Here is a 16,261-nt window from a genome sequence, read left to right as displayed (position 1 = left end):
TTGTGCGGGTGCCAATGTATGTCCTCAATGCAAGGAGGACCCAGTTTGGCCGAATCTGCTGTCAATTAGAGATCTACTCACTTGAATGCATAGAGCCCCTTCACCAGCCAATTAAATGCATGGACAATTCAGTCCACGGTCCCCTCAGTTCATCTGCACACACTCCCTGAATTATAAATGGAAGTTTAGTGGCCAAATACTGCAAAAAAAAGAAAAAAGATCTGAAACTTGATCTAATTAAAGTCGCAAATGAACAGATACTCTTTAAGTCACTCCTTGCAATGGCAAAAGTGAGACATGAGCCAAGAAACAGCTGCCTCTGTAGCAGCAGAGATTCTTCTCAAAGTTTGTTTCTTGGGCTGTGTGCACATCATAAAAGGTAAAGGGACCCCTGACCATTAGGTCCAGTCGTGACCGACTCTGGGGTTGCGGCGCTCATCTTGCTTTATTGGCCGAGGAAGCCGGCGTACAGCTTCCGGGTCATGTGGCCAGCATGACTGAGCCGCTTCTGGCAAACCAGAAAAGTGCACAGAAACGCTGTTTACCTTCCCGCCGCAGTGGTACCTATTTATCTACTTGCACTTTGACGTGCTTTCGAACTGCTAGGTTGGCAGGAGCAGGGACAGAGCAAAGGGAGCTCACCCTGTCGTGGGGATTTGAACCGCCAACCTTCTGATCGGCAAGTCCTAGGCTCTGTGGTTTAATCCACAGTGCCACCCGCGCTGCACATCATACCACCTCAAAAAAGAAAATAATCCTGGGAGCTGTAGTTTATCCCTCACAGGGTATCCTTAAACTACAGTTCTCAGTATTCTTTCAGTGCAGCGTGTCTGAAGCAAACCTTAATTGTCTGAAGCAAACAGGATTCAGAACACTGGGCACCAGGGGAGAACACGCAGAGGGATTTTTCAATGTGAACTTGCCCTGGGACTGGAAGTAGACACTTTGTTCTTGCAACAACTGAGATGCATCTTTCTGGCTGCTGTGGCTGTGGAGCAGAAGCTCTGGCCACAATCTTCTGACTTAGTTGTGCCAAAGCTGCTTTCTCTGGACATCTAACCCGGAAGATGTGCCAGGATAGCAGCTGGCGTTTCGGAACCGTGTCCGAAGATGAATTGCTGAATGGTTCCGAAAGAGATGCCCTGCTGTGGCATTGGTGAAAACGTCTCCCTTTGGGGGCTCTTGAAGGGGAGAGTGTGTGTCCACGTCCATGGCAAGGAAGGGGTCAGCTAAGGTGGCCTCATTTGTTCGATCCGACCCCACCACTTTAGCTTGTGAGTCCCAAAGGTGAGGAACTGCCAAACAAGAGGATCACTCTAAATTAGGAGAGACAAGAGTAATGGAAGGCAGTGGACATTAGCTCTTGCCAGGATGATGAATAACTGCCTGTTGGTTCCCAAAGATGTTGTTGCTGCTGAATATTTATTTCCTGACTATAGGTTCTCCCATGTGGTTCTTGAGCAAGCAATGATGTGTGTCCAGCTGTATGGGCTGCGCTTGCTGTTGAGCCAAAAATTTCTCCTGTGTTCCTCCCTCCGCTGCCCAACTCTTCTCCATCAATCAGCGAGGAAAGAAACAGCATTCGGAAATGATCAAAGGGGAGAAGGAAACCACCAACTTAGAGGACCACCAAATTAGGGTGGCTTTAAGAGAGAGACCAATGCATGGAAGGCGAGGGCTATTGTTGGCTTCTAGCCACCATGGCTGTGCTTTTCCTCTATGGGTGGAGGCAGAGATGCTTCTGAACAGCAGTTGCTGAAAACCACAGGAGGGGAGAGTTGCAGACTGGCTCACCAGAGTGGTGCATGCTCTAGTTATCGCTTGTTTGGACTACTGCAATGTGCTCTATGTGGGGCTACCTTTGAAGGTGACCCGGAAACTACAACTAATCCAGAATGCAGCAGCTAGACTGATGACTGGGAGCAGCCACTGAGACCTCATAAAACTGGTCTTGAAAGACCTACACTGGCTCCCAGTACGTTTCTGAGCACATTTCAGAGGGTTGGTGCTGACCTTGAAAGCCCTAAACGGCCTCGGTCCAGTATACCTGAAGGAGCGTCTCCACCCCCATTGTTCTGCCCAGACACTGAGGTTCAGCTCTGAGGGCCTCCTGGTGGTTCCCTCACTGCAAGAAGCCACGTTTCATGGAACCAGGCAGAGGACCTTCTCGGTAGTGGCACCCGCCCTATGGAATGCCCTATGGAAGAACAACTACCAGGCTTTTAGAAGACATCTGAAGGCAGCCCTGTTTAGGGAAGCTTTTAATGTTTAATAGACTACTGTATTTTAATATTCTGTTGGAAGCTGCCCAGAGTGGCGGGGTATAAATTAAAAAAAAATTATTATTACTGTATTACTCTTGCGCTCAGATCCTGCTCGCCGGTTTCCGTTAGGGGCATCTGGCTGGCCACTATGAAGACAGGTTGCTGACCAAGATGGGCTAGTGCCCTGATCCTGCAGGCTCTCTTTATGCACTTATGTCAATGTTGGTGAAATTCCTTGGGTGGGCTGCAGAGTGTTTTGTGTTTGCTCGTGTGTGCATGCTTACCTTACAGTGTAGGTGACCTGGGGTGTTTGTGGGTGTCCATTCTTTCATTCTACAATTCTTATGGTATGCACTTTGCAGCCTTCCTGGTGACCTGGGCTTTACTGTGGATACAGGAAAGTAGGGAGGCTGCCTAATGTGGGCCTGACAGCTTTTATTACTTTTATTGTGCATTTTTTTAAAAGTACAGATTTTTTAAAAAAAGAAATTGTGATGTGATTGCTAAAAGTGTGGAAGATTTTCTTAAGATGAAAGGAACGACTTCACTTAGAACTAAAATCAGTGAGTGTGTCCAACTCAGGCATTCAGTAGTCAACCTCCATGGTTTCTGGGACCTCAGTTAAGTCCCAGGGGAAGTCATGGCATAGGTCCTCTCATGGGACTTTTTTTCAAAGCAGGAAGCACTTGGGGCAGCCATGGAGGCTGCAGAGTGCAGGAAGGATGTGTATTGGAAAGAAAAAATGGACAGCACCATTGGTCTTCTTACTGCCATAGGTAAGCTCAACCACATGCATAGTGAGATGAGATACGTTGCAAATGAGGCAGAAAAAAACAGAAGCTTCTGTCATGGGGAGAGAACAATTTTTAAGAAACTAGAGGGCAGGTTTCACTTTGGAACTAAATGGCCACTGTTCCCTGAAGGCAGAATCTTCCTATTTCACACACATTCTACTCCTTTCTGCAACCACGCAGCAATCATCTCCAGTAGCAGCTATCTCGGTTTACAATGACTTCATTTTCTCATGTTGACCAACTTCCTTCCTTGGACTGATAAGGATCAATGCTGTTGTGGGTAGTCTTTGTAGGTTCACCAAGCAATGTTCTTGACTGTCCCCTTTCTGCTCTCCTTCAGGGCTGATCCTACGCCGGTGCATGCTGGATGAAGACGGCATTGCCTATTGGACACTTCCAACATATGTCAAGTGTGTTTCCATCGACTACAGGAACATCCAGATGATGGTGAGTGTCAAGGCTGGGCCAGGACCTTGGGACCCTTAATCCAGGCCTGGAATGTGCATTCTCCAACTCAGAGTCCCCTAACTCAGTGGATGGAGTTGAGGATGCTCTGGAGAAGTATAGCAAGCAGGAGGTGCTGCTCTGTTGACCAATCATGGAGAGAATTCAAGGTTTCTAGTATTTATATCTCAGACCCATCCAATCCAGAGACTTCATACTGCCTTCCAATCACAGAAGCTGATGTTACATGGCCAGGTTTCCTTTTCTGTGACTGATAGAGCAACCAAGTCCTGGTGAAGGAATGGGTTTCCCAAACCCAAAACTGACTGTGCAGGCAGTTTGAAACTGCACCAAAATCCCTATTTTTCCTTAGCTAAAATCCATTAACTTGAGCTCTGAGTCAATGTATAAACAACAACCCGGCCGTGCTCAGAGCCCTCTCCTTTATCAGTTTGTGACGGCAGGGATGACCCTGACTGCACTAGCAGAACAGAGAAGACACATTTGTACCTTATCTTATGTGCTGACCACAAAAGATGCACAGACCTAAGTCCGGAACAATGCCAAAGCGTGTTCTCGGAGATTATGACCTCTTCCTCCAGGTTAACAGTAGGAAGAGGAAGATCCTTTTATGGTCAGAAGTACAGGAAGGAATTCCATTTTATGGTTAAGAATACCAGAGCAAGAACATATGTGATGTCAACCTATGTACATAGGCTGACGTGGTTGGATTTATATGGGAAGGAGGGAGAGGGTGCCTGGAGGATATATATATACTGCATGAAACTTGTCATTTCTTTGGACTTGCTGTGGACTTCATCACACAAGTGCCTTCTGCCATCCGGAGAGCAGAATAAACTCTTTATTTGAACCAACCTCGGTGTCATTTGACTTCCTTCCTCCTGTCCCAGAGCAACGCAGACCCAATCGGTGAACTCAAATAAGGCTACACTGGTAGCTCACCAGGCTAGCCCAAAGCCTTAAATAGTTTGTCTCTTGGCTTAAACTGGATAAATTGTGGAGAGAGAAAGGTAGGTGGAGAGAAATACATTTCTAGCTTTTATAGGACTAGGATACAGCCCAGTGTACAAAGGTAAGCATGTTGCTGAAAAAGGTTCACCACCCCTGTTTTAAGTTAACACATGTCAATTTCTGTCTCCCCAGACAAGAGATCATCTTTCAAAAGCCCAGCGGGGTTTGATAGGGGAAGGAGTGTCGGGTGTGTTGCAAAACCTGGTGGAGATTTCTCAGGATGGGACCAGCTACAGTGGGGATCTGCTCTCGACCATCGACGTACTCAGGAATATGACCGAGATCTTCCGAAGAGCTTATTACAGCCCCACTACTGGTGACATACAGGTGAGCCGGCAGGTTAGAGATCCAACAGCTTGAGCAAGGAGAGATGATTCCAAAAGTCTTCTCCCTGGAGTTTGGAGCTCTGAATTACCTGGCAAATGTGTCCAACATGCTAGGAGGCCTCTGTGGTTCTGCTCTGTACATTTTTTAAATGTGCAGTTTTCTCAGTCTTGATCTTCATTTCATCCGCACCTTCTACTTTCCCAAAGTCCATGCGTACGTTGGTGGAACAATGTCACAAGAATCCGTGATGAGACTGTTGGACCCATATGGCTGCGTTCATGATTTGTAGACTTGGGTCCATCTATTTCAGCATCCGGTTGTATACGGTGGTCCAGCAGATGCACCCAGGAAATCCAAAACCAGAATCATAGGACTGTAGAGTTGGAAGGGACCCAATGGGACGTCTAGTCTAACCCTGTGCAATGCAGGAGTCACAGCTAAAGTACTGACATGAGGGCTAGATAATTTCACACATTCCCCGCCCCCTTTGTTTTAATCCTCCTGGAACTGCTCTGAACATAATTGGCTCTGAACACTGAGTTTCAATTTAGGTATCATGGCTAATAGATCTACATAACCTTCCTTAATTTATCTACTCCAATCCCTTTTTAACAGTCACTGAAGAAAAGCCTTGCTTGATTAACCCCATCCAGCTCAGCTTCTTCCTCTCCCAGGGGTCAACCAGATGCCCATGGGAAGCCTTCAGCAACAGCAATTCTCTCCACTTCTGACCCCTAGCAACAGGCCCACAGACTGTCTTGCCAGAGTGGTGCATGCTCTAGTTATCTCCCGCTTGGACTACTGCACTGCGCTCTACATGGGGCTACCTTTGAAGGTGACCCGGAAACTACAACCAATCCAGAATGCGGCAGCTAGACTGGTGACTGGGAGTGGCTGCCAAAATCATATAACACCAGTCTTGAAAGCCCTACACTGGCTCCCAGTACGTTTCCGAGCAAAATTCAAAGTGTTGGTGCTGACCTTGAAAGCTCTAAACGGCCTTGGTCCAGTATACCTGGAGGAGCGTCTCCATCCCCATCGTTCTGCCCAGACACTGAGGGCCAGCTCCGAGGGCCTTCTGGTGGTTCCCTTGCGGCAATGAGCCAAGCTACAGGGAACCAGACAGAGGGCCTTCTCGGTAGTGGCACCCACCCTGTGAAACACCCTCCCACCAGATGTCAAAGAGAAAAATAACTACCAAACTTTTAGAAGACATCTGAAGGCAGCTCTGTTTAGGGAAGTGTTTAATGTGTAATAGGTTATTGTATTTTAGTGTTCTGTTGGAAGCCGCCCAGAGTGGCTGGGGAAGCCCAGCCAGATGGGCGGGGTATAAATAATATATTATTATTATTATTATTATTATTATTATTATTATTATTATTATTATTATATTCAGAGGCTTAGTGGAAGGTGCAAAAGGGAGGGAAGAACTAGTAGCTATTGATAGCCTTATCTGTCATAATTAAAGTATGTATTGTCCCAGTCCTCTCCAGCCATCATGGTTTTCTCCATCAGGGACAGCAGCAGTAAAGTGCCAGCTCTACTCCTGGTGCAGTGGGGAGAAAATGAAATTGTTCCTGCTTTTTTCTGGCATCTCCAAAATTACTCTTCCCTCCTGCTTCTCCCCAGTGGCTAGAATGCAACTTTGGAAAGCAAAGTTTCATTTTTGAAATGAAATTTCCCTGGGCCAGAATGAATTGGTTTCTGTGCCATCTATGGACAGAGCCGCAGTGGTCAGTGGGAAACGGGGGAAAGGGATCAGTGTCCCCATGGAAGAACCAGGAGATTGGAATCATCATTCAGCAGTTGTCTGTGCAGAGCAGCTATGGGACTGTCCTTGGGGGGAAGGTCACGGTCACATGCCTTTAAAATGTTAAATATATCCTCTTGGATTGCTTTCCCGCATGGCGTCGTTGCTAATTATCTACAGTAATTGGAAAGGAAATCAATGGCTTTGAAATAAAGACCTCCTCCTTTCCCACCTCCTTCCTGAACTCTCAGGGATGAGCTGGACCGGACGGACGCTCTGGGGAAATGTAAATAGCAGCAGACCAGGTGTTAGGAGTCTAGGAACAGTTGAGGCAGGGTCATTGGGATTAATGGGGCGTGGCGGCACCAATTTCAGTCTGCCTGCCTTTTTATTTTCAACTCAGTCCAGAAAGTGATGCTGCCTTGTGGCTTCTTCCTCCATTGTCTCAGCGTTGTCCTCGTGGAATGACAGAGTAGTTCAGTCAATAGACCATGAGACCCTTAATCTCAGGGTTGTGGGTTTGAGCCTCACGGTGGACCAAATATCCCTGCATTGCAGGGGGTTGGACTAGATGACACTCGTGGTCCCTTCCGATTCTACAATTCTAAGATTCTATGAAAGCTAGAATTCATTGCCTCTGCTTGTCATTGTCACGGGCGCCCCCTACTGTTGGGCTCCCTGCCTGCCGCTCCACCAGGCCCAGTGGCCTCAACCAGCAACACATAGGGAAAAAAGGAGAACCCTGCTGGATCCCACAGAAGGTGCATGCAGTCCAGCTTCCACTTCCCCACAATAGCCAACCAGAAGCCTTTATGAAGCCCATGAGCACAGGGCACAGGAGAAACAGAGTCATTTTTGTAGAGCCATTTTTGTTGCCTGTGTCCTCCAGGTAGAGTTGGGAGAGGGCGGTGGTGGTATCTAAGCATCTTACCATATGGTTACCAGATGTCCCCGTTTCCCGGGGCCAGTCCCCGGATTTACAAATCTGTCCCCGAACAAAAATCCGTCCCCGGAATGTCCCCGGATTTCATTTAATGTCCCCAGATTTATAGTCTAAGTGTTGTAGATTTATTAATAGGGAATAAATGTTGAGTGATTGGATCAACGGCACAAGACACATCATATGGGGACTTCCGGCAAAGCAAAATGGCGGGCGCCATGGCAGCGGGCAGCTCCTGAAGCCACCCAGAGACGGCTGCACTACCAGGCTGGCTCCAGGCTGCTGAGACTGCCACTGCCACTGCCCAGGGGAAACTGGGGACACCCAGTGCGTCAATGGGGGGAACCGCTGACACACACACCCCGTGACCCAAATTGAGCTGGGTGCGAGAGCACCCAGCCACCTGGCTGACTGCCAAGCGGAGCTCTGGGGCCAGGAAAATCCTGGAGCTGACGCAGAGAGAAGGAGGAGAGGAGAAGGAGAAGGAAGAGAGAGAAAGAGGAAGGAGGAAAAAAGAGGGGAGCCCTGACCTTGCCAAGCTGAGGAGGAGAGGTAGGAGAGCATTGGGAGGGCAAGGACATGTGGCCGAGCCCAGGCCCGACCCGAGCCTACTCCATGGTGGCTAGCGTTCCAAGAGAGCAGGCCGGGGCCCAGAGGAAGGCCGCGTGACAGAGACCGCAGAAGAGAAAATATTACTTCTTAATTTTTTAAAATAACCTTTTCTCCCTCTTTCTTTAAAAAAAGTATCCCCGGATTCTTTGAAAAAAATCTGGTAACCTTATCTTACCATCTGTTGTCAGGATGCTGTCATAGGCTCCCAGCTGGTTGCCCAGGAAAGCATAAAGAAAAGGGAAAGTTTCTTACCGTCCTTTTTTATTTCAATATTACAGAGAGAGGCTATAGAACCCAGCCTCTTGTCCTGGATAATGACATTGTCCCGAGTGAATCTTCACCACCACCCGTCTCTCCCACTTCCTCATTCATCACTTCTACAGGTGCTGCTACCTGTCCTCTGTCTTTGAGCTCTTTGCTCTCCTACTTTTAAGGCTCGCCGGGTTCTGGGAGATGGAGAGCCTGGAATGCTTTCTAATGACAATGTGTCAGCAAGGTGTTGTTCTGGGTCTCCCATGATTTCCCAGCTTTCCCCCTCATCTGCCTCTGAGCTGAGACCTCCCTCAAACCCCTGTTGTAAATCTATACTGTCTTCCTCTTCCTTCTCCCTTGAAGGGCCAGGATGGGGAGGTGGTCTCCACCGTTCCTCCCCTGCCCAGTCCCTGACACCATCTGGGATACATTTCATGGAGGTGGGATTCAGGTAGGGATGAAAGAAGGCAGCGTTTTCCTTTCCTCCCTTGCAATTCTTGCAGGCAGCACCCCTTCTGCTGCAGTCAGTTCATCTCACTGCCCGCTGTGGCGAAATGCACAAATTGCATTGCCCTCACTTTATTCCACCCCATTCACTTCAGTGCAAAGGAAATACAACACAAATGGGGAGGGGAAAGGTAGTCAATTGCATGTCATTTGTGGACCCAAAGCAATGAGAACAGTGAATTCTGGCCAGGCGGTCTGGCTTAATTTCTGCTCTGGACATGGGACGAATAAGCAAACGTTGGTCATTTCCATTCCTGTTTCCATCTCCAATGAAATTCTCTGACATCCCTAGATCCAGGGTTTGCTGTCATGAAGCACACAGTTTTTTCTGGGCTCTTCTGGGTCAGCTCAGAAATGGATGGAGATGTGTAGCATGACTTTCAGACAACTGCAGGGCCGTTTCCTTTTCCAGAGCAGCAAAATGGGTTGACCGAGAGCAGTGGAGCAAATTCTAGGAACAAAGCAAACAAGTTTCCTTCTACTACATAGGCCCATTAGTCCACCTAGCTCAGTATTGTCTGCACTGACTGGTAGCAGCTCTCCATGAATTCAGACAGAGGTGTCTCTCCCAACTCTACCTGGAGTTGCCGGGGACTGAACCCGGGACCTTCTGAATGCAAGGCAGATGCCCTTTCACTGAGCTATAGCCCTTCTAGGGATGAGCCTTTGCTTTGGGCGAGACCTGATGTGTCATGGATGAAACCAAACCCTTCCTCGGATCACAGCTTTTGCTTCTTTGTTTTGTCTTTGTGTCCTAGAACTTTGTCCAGATAATTAGCAACATCCTGACAGAAGATAACCGAGACAAGTGGGAAGAGGCTCAGCTGGTATGAGAACCTTGTCCTTCAAATGGGCATCATCAGCTTTGGGAGTTTTGTATGTGTACAAGTGCGAGTGTCTGTCTCTCAGGGGTTTTAACAAGGCTGTGAGTCAGTGTGAACATTTCAATATTTATCTAGCCCTTTCCCCCTTGGTTTCTTCAAAGCACCTGACAGACACTATCTCTCAGGTCCTGTTCCAACACTCTAACCAATTCACCACACTGCAGATTGGAAGAGCTGATGGGGAATGCTTGGCAAGGCAACCTAGAGCAGGAGTGGGGAACCTCTGCCCTGGGATTTGAATGTGGGCCTCCATAGATCTGTGGGATGGAATCCACTGGAGCAGTCAAATGCAACATTCCTTGTTTCCCTAGAGTGGACACAGACAGGGGGTGTTACTCCAGCCAAGGTAGAATTTCCTGTTACACCTGGTCTGGAGCATACTCCCCTTGCATGTGACCAGTTAGGTGGGCGTGACTCTTGCAGACCTAACAAAAGGTCAAGTCACGCAGCAATCTTCCTCATTTGGTGCCATTTCCTCTCTTGGACTGCACTGCTGGCTCTCTGCCAGCAGCACATGGGCCCATCCTTACAAGGATGTAAGCCACATGGCATCTGTAACTACAAGCTAAAGCCTGCCTTCAGGGATCCAACTGTGAACTGAGTGTGAGTAAACTTGTCATACTTTTAAAAGAAGACTGTTGTGTCTTTATTCATTTTAGGAGGGATAAAAGGGGACTAGTTCCCCACACTGGGCACCAGTAAGCAGTTGCCCAGCTATGGGAAGGAGGCCTGAAAGCAGTCGCAGGTCCTAGAGTCCTCCCTACTCCTTTCCAAAGCCTAGTTATTGCTTGGCCAGCTTTGGGAAGGCGTTGGGAGGGCTCTAGGACCCTCAAAATCCAGCACAATGTGAGGGCTGCGGTGTGCAGGGTACGCCAAATTTTGGCCTCGCTCCAAAAGCCATAGTACCAAATTCCACTACTGAACCATACCTGAAATCCAGACTGTGGCAACAATACTCCGCTTACACAACAAATCACACCCGCATTCCACTGTGTCCTCAGCCCCGTTGTTTCATCTGGATGACAATATCTGATGACAACCGATGTCATCTTAGGATGCAGCCAATCGGATTTGTCTGCATGACATCACCATAGGCACATCCTCGCTTTAAACTAGCCTTATTTTCCTTCAGAGGTGCCATCTTGCGGATGGATCCAATTGGCTGCATGACAATATCACTGTTATTAAGGGAGAAGGCAGGCTATTATTATTAATTTTTTTTAAAAAAAGAAGTGGTACTACAGCTGCAGTCGATTAGGATGCAAACAGCTATGAACTAACGCTAGGGGGAAAGGGGGTAAACTTTGGCGAAGCAATTCAGGCATCCCTGAAAGCTGCTGTTTTGTGCTGAAAGTGTTGCACCTCCAAATCCTGCTAGCGGATTTTCAAATCCATCCTCTGCAAATGCAGGAAGAAGAGGAGTTTGGATTTGATATCCCTCTTTATCGCTCCCCGAAGGAGTCTCAAAGCGGCTAACAATCTCCTTTTCCCTTCCTGCCCCATAACAAACTGTGAGGTGAGTGAGGCTGAGAGACTTCTGCAATGGTCAGGTGAAGGCCAGTCTAGAAAAACTCAGCACCATCATCCAAAAAGATGAATACATTGCACAAAATTGGCAGTATAAAATTTTCAGGATCTATTGTGAATGTTATCCTGGTCTTACTTGAGGAAGTGCTGTGTGTGCTTGTTTGTATGTGAGAGAGGGGGAAGGAGGACCCCAATTTGAACTTAGTCTTGGGTTATCAGCAATTATGGTCCTGCAGGTCTATTATTATTATTATTATTATTATTATTATTATTATTATTATTATTATTATTAATAATAATAATAATAAATGCATGCCTTTGCAGATGGGACCGAATGTCAAGGAACTTTTTAGGCTGGTGGAGGACTTCATTGACGTCATAGGATTTCGTATGAAGGACTTCCAGGATTCCTATCAAGTGACTGAAAACCTGGGTGAGTAGGTTGGATCACCCCATTCCTGAATGCCTTTAGCCAGCTGATCAGTTCAAAACATTAATAGCATTTATTCTTTTTCTGCAGTTTGGCTTAATTGATGGGGGGTATCAGTGGGGAGGCGTTTATCCAATTCCTTCTTCTAGGGAAAGAGACACTGAACTAGCTCCAACTGCTGGTTTCTTTAGGATACATTTGCGTGTAATGTGTAGTTTGGCCCTTGGGACATTTTGTTTTATTTATTAGCAAAATACAGCCCTATACCCTCAGGTCTCAGGGCAGTTACAACATAAAATCACAATATAAAAACACATAATGCGTAATAAAGCAAAAACAGCACAATAACTCCCCCTCCCCAGCACATTTTGGAGGGGCATGGGATATCAATCAACCAAAGGCCTGGTTGCAGAGGAACGTCATTGCCTGGTGCCTAAAGGTATCTAAAGGGATGCGGGTGGCACTGTGGATTAAACCACAGAGCCTAGGACTTGCCGATCAGAAGGTTGGCGGTTGGAATCCCCATGATGGGGTGAGCTCCCGTTGCTTGGTCCTGCCAACCTAGCAGTTTGAAAGCACATCAAAGTGCAAGTAGATAAATAGGTACCGCTCCGGCAGGAAGGTAAACAGCGTTTCCGTGCACTGCTCTGGTTCGCCAGAAGTGGCTTAGTCATGCTGGCCACATAACCCGGAAGCTGTCCGCGGACAAACGCCAGCTCCCTCGGCCAATAAATTGAGATGAGCTCCGCAACCCCAGAGTCGGTCATGACTTGACCTAATGGTCAGGGCTCCCTTTACCTTTAAATGTATCTAATGAAGGTGCAAGCCAAACCTCCCTGGGGAGAGAATTCCACAGATGGGGAGCCACTGCAGAGAAGGCCCCGTTTTCGTGTTGTGGCTCTCTGGACCTCTCGAGGAGGAGGCACCCAAAGAAGAGCCTCAGAAGATGATATTAGGGTCTGGGCAGGTTCATACGGAAAGAGGTGGTCCTTGAAGTACTGCAGTACTGAGACATTTAAGGCTTTATAGGTCAAAACCAGCACTTTGAATTGGGTCTGGAAACTAACTGGTAGCTGATGCAGTCAGACCAGGATCAGTGTAATTATATGTGCAAACCATCTCGCCCAGGTGAGCAACCTGGCCACCAAATCTGCACTCATCTTGCAAGCAGAACTTCCCTGTTTCAGGTTCAATCCTTGGCATCTTCAGGTGAAAGGATAAGGAAGCAGATGCTTCAGACATTCTCTGCCTGAGACCCCTGGGGAGATGCTGCCAGTCAGATTAAGCTGTCCAGGGCTAGATGTACCAATTGCCTGACTCAGCTTAACTCGGCATCGTACGTTTCTGTCGTGCGGAGTTAATTTGTTCAGACAAGCCGTGTATAACAATAGGCGCAACTAAGACAAACTTCATTACATCACATTAATTTGCTGCACCACTTACATCTACCTCGGAACACTTGGCAATAAAGCAGAAAATGAAAGGTCAGCAATAAAATGACAAAACCTCAGTAGCATAAGAAGAACGGTCGTCAACACAGTAGTGGCCGCTAAACAGTGAAGGATGCAATCGTCTTATTAGCCATCATATGTTGCAGACCTGTGTTTATCAGTAGGTAATGAAAATAAGTTGCTGAAGGGGGATGAGAGTAATTCCAATCGGAGGGAATTTCATAATTGAGGAGCCACCACCAAAAAGACCCTACCAAGAGTCTCTGCCTAATATTGATATTGAATATTGCAAACTCCACAGATTCTACATACTTCGTTGTTCCTTTCTTATAACCTTATCAGTTAGTAAGGTAAAGGTAAAGAGACCCCTGACCATTAGGTCCAGTCGTGGCCGACTCTGGGGTTGCAGCACTCATCTCACTTTATTGGCCGAGTGAGCCAGCGTACAGCTTCCGGGTCATGTGGCCAGCATGACTAAGCCACTTCTGGCGAACCAGAGCAGAGCACAGAAACACCGTTTACCTTCCCGGCGGAGCTGTACCTATTTATCTACTTGCACTTTGAGGTGCTTTCGAACTGCTAGGTTGGCAGGAGCAGGAACCAAGCAACGGGAGCTCACCCCATAGCGGGGATTCGAACCGCTGACCTACTGATCGGCAAGTCCTAGGCTCTGTGGTTTAACCCACAGCACCACCCGCATCCCTACCTTGTCAGTTACAAACATTTTAATACCATTTCCTGCTGCCTGATAGATGGAGCTCCTGTACCTATCCAATATCCCTAGAAGGCGCTAACAAATAGGAACCTGATATCTCAGTTGTGAGTCCCGATAGGTTCCTCACTCCAACAATTTCCATTAGAGTCTCCAAAGCTCTACTCCAAAAGGCTTGAACGCATGATGAGTGCATTATATCAAAGCTTATCTGTCTGCCCTGCCAACAACCAGGAGAAACAGATGTGAAAAATGTGCTCTGTAATTGAGACTGTCATTGAAAGTTCTTTATATGGAACAGTTGAATGAATTTAACTCAGGGAGGGGAAACATTTTCAGCCCAAAGTATGCGTTCCCTTTGGGGCAACCTTCTGAAGACCACACTCAGTGGCTGGCAGGGCCAGAAGCAGAAATTGGGCAGACCAACAAGTTCAAAATTTACCTTTGGACAGTAGGTACACACACCCTTCTCTATCCTCCCTCCAGATGAGCAAAGACCCATTCTGGCGAAGCAGAAATGATCAGGGAGGTGGCGGGGGAGAGAGAACCAGGACTAGTGAAGGGTGCAGGCTAGAGAAGCCTCAAAGGGCCAGATACAGAGACCTGGAGGGCCACATTTGACCCCTCAGATGTGAAGTTCCAGGCCCCTGATTTCACTCCATATTCCTCTTCCGTACGCCCACAACCAAGCTGCCAAGTTGTTCTCCTGCTCTAAATGTCCGTTGTTACTCCTGTGCGTGCGAAACTCACTGGGCAGATGGGAGTTGGCTTGATTTCCTCCTCTCTCTCTTTCTCTTTCTCTCCTCTCAAGTCCTCAGCATCCAGAAGCTCCCTGCCAACGCAGCCAAAGACATTAGCTTCCCTATGAAAGGCTGGCGGGGCATGGTGGATTGGGCCCGCAGTGCAGAGGACAAGGTCACTGTGTCCAAAAGCATCCTGTCCACGGGGGTTTCAGGTAAGGGGAGTGGGACGACTGCAGGTGAGATTTTTCCTCTTGGCGCAGGCTGCAGACAGAAGCATGTCATAGCGGAAGAGCAGTGTGTGTTTATTTTGCCTTTGTATTCTGATCAATATAGATACGATACAGATAGGTAGAGATATGGAGAGTAGCTATAGATATAGATAGATATAGGCATATGATATCCAAGGATACTTTATTCAGACTTGGATTATCTTCTCCTTGTTCTGTGTTTCTTAGCAAATAATTCACTCTTAAGTAAACAAGAAAAAACTGCAGGGTTTACCCACTTATCAAAGCCTTGCCATGGTTCAACAGGTGCACTGATGAAAACCAGGCAGGCTGGTTTAATCCTTAAACGTTACAAATATCCACCATCCAGTTCAAAATGGAAATTGCTTTCCAGAGGAGAGCAAAGATACGTCTTCTCCCATCGCAGGCAGGAAAAGGAGTGCGTAGTGACAGGAAGGAAGAGGTAGGGATTAACCCATGGTCTTCCCCCCCACACATACACTAGGTTTGGGGGTATGACATCATAGAGTCCCCTCTATGCAGGTTCTGAAACTCCATGGTGCCATTGCCCCTGTTTGAGGCTGTCTAGCAATCATGCATTTGTGATTTGGCTGCTTTGAACTACAACTCCCATCAGCCCCAACCCACCATAGCCAATGGTCTGGAACAGTGCTTTCCCCCCTAGAAAAATAGGTGCCGGTAATCACCAGAGAAAAAAAGGACTGGTCTGGAATGACACGAGTTACTTTCTTTCACTCCATCTTGCCATGCTAGACATTCTCTCTGACTGATGCCCACCTCTCTCTTTCTTGCTCGCTCATGCCTTGTTCCTGCCCATCAGCTCTCAATGCCACCTTGAGCCAGTTCCTCTCCCTCTCTACTTATTCTGTTGCTTGTTTTTGCCCTGTTGTTTCTTCACAGAGACAGATGACTCCGCTGTCTTCGTGGTGGGGACAGTACTGTACCGAAACCTGGGTGGGATCCTCTCCCTTCAGAGGTAAGGCTGATGCACGTGTTTGTGAAATGAGTTGGAAGTGGGTAGTCCATTGGTCGGTCATGGGCATCTTAGAACAGAGGTGACAAATAATTCCCTGACCAACCTTACACAGTTGGACTCCCAGAGTTGCATATGGTTGATAAGCAAGTAGAAGTGAGTGAGGGGGTCAGTCCACTTATTCACCAGCAGATCTGGATCTAAGGATCAGGAATGTGGTCAAAGAGTATCTAAGTTATGGTTACCAGGTGTCCCCGTTTCCCAGCCCCCGGATTTACAAATCTGTCCCTGGACAAATTCCGTCCCCGGAATGTCCCTGGATTTCATTTAATGTCCCCGGATTTATATTTTAAGTGTTGTAGATTTATTAG

At 47.5% G+C, this 16,261-nt stretch overlaps 1 protein-coding gene across 2 annotated transcripts in view; it reads left to right on the top strand.

Moving 5' to 3' along the window:
• Positions 1-16,261, top strand: part of ADGRB1 (adhesion G protein-coupled receptor B1) — a 381,963-nt gene that overhangs the window by 208,275 nt on the left and 157,427 nt on the right. For both annotated transcript variants that reach the window (XM_077932693.1, XM_077932692.1), the window contains exons 10-15: positions 3,399-3,505; positions 4,667-4,861; positions 9,681-9,749; positions 11,658-11,766; positions 14,738-14,881; positions 15,818-15,893. In XM_077932693.1, coding sequence (XP_077788819.1) covers positions 3,399-3,505; positions 4,667-4,861; positions 9,681-9,749; positions 11,658-11,766; positions 14,738-14,881; positions 15,818-15,893 — 700 coding nt within the window. The remainder of the gene's footprint in view (positions 1-3,398; positions 3,506-4,666; positions 4,862-9,680; positions 9,750-11,657; positions 11,767-14,737; positions 14,882-15,817; positions 15,894-16,261) is intronic.

Source organism: Podarcis muralis, chromosome 8, assembly GCF_964188315.1.
Source record: "Podarcis muralis chromosome 8, rPodMur119.hap1.1, whole genome shotgun sequence".
NCBI classification, from domain to species: Eukaryota; Metazoa; Chordata; class Lepidosauria; order Squamata; family Lacertidae; genus Podarcis; species Podarcis muralis.
Note: the sequence above shows the minus strand (reverse complement) of the source record. Positions and strands in the feature narration are given on the sequence as shown.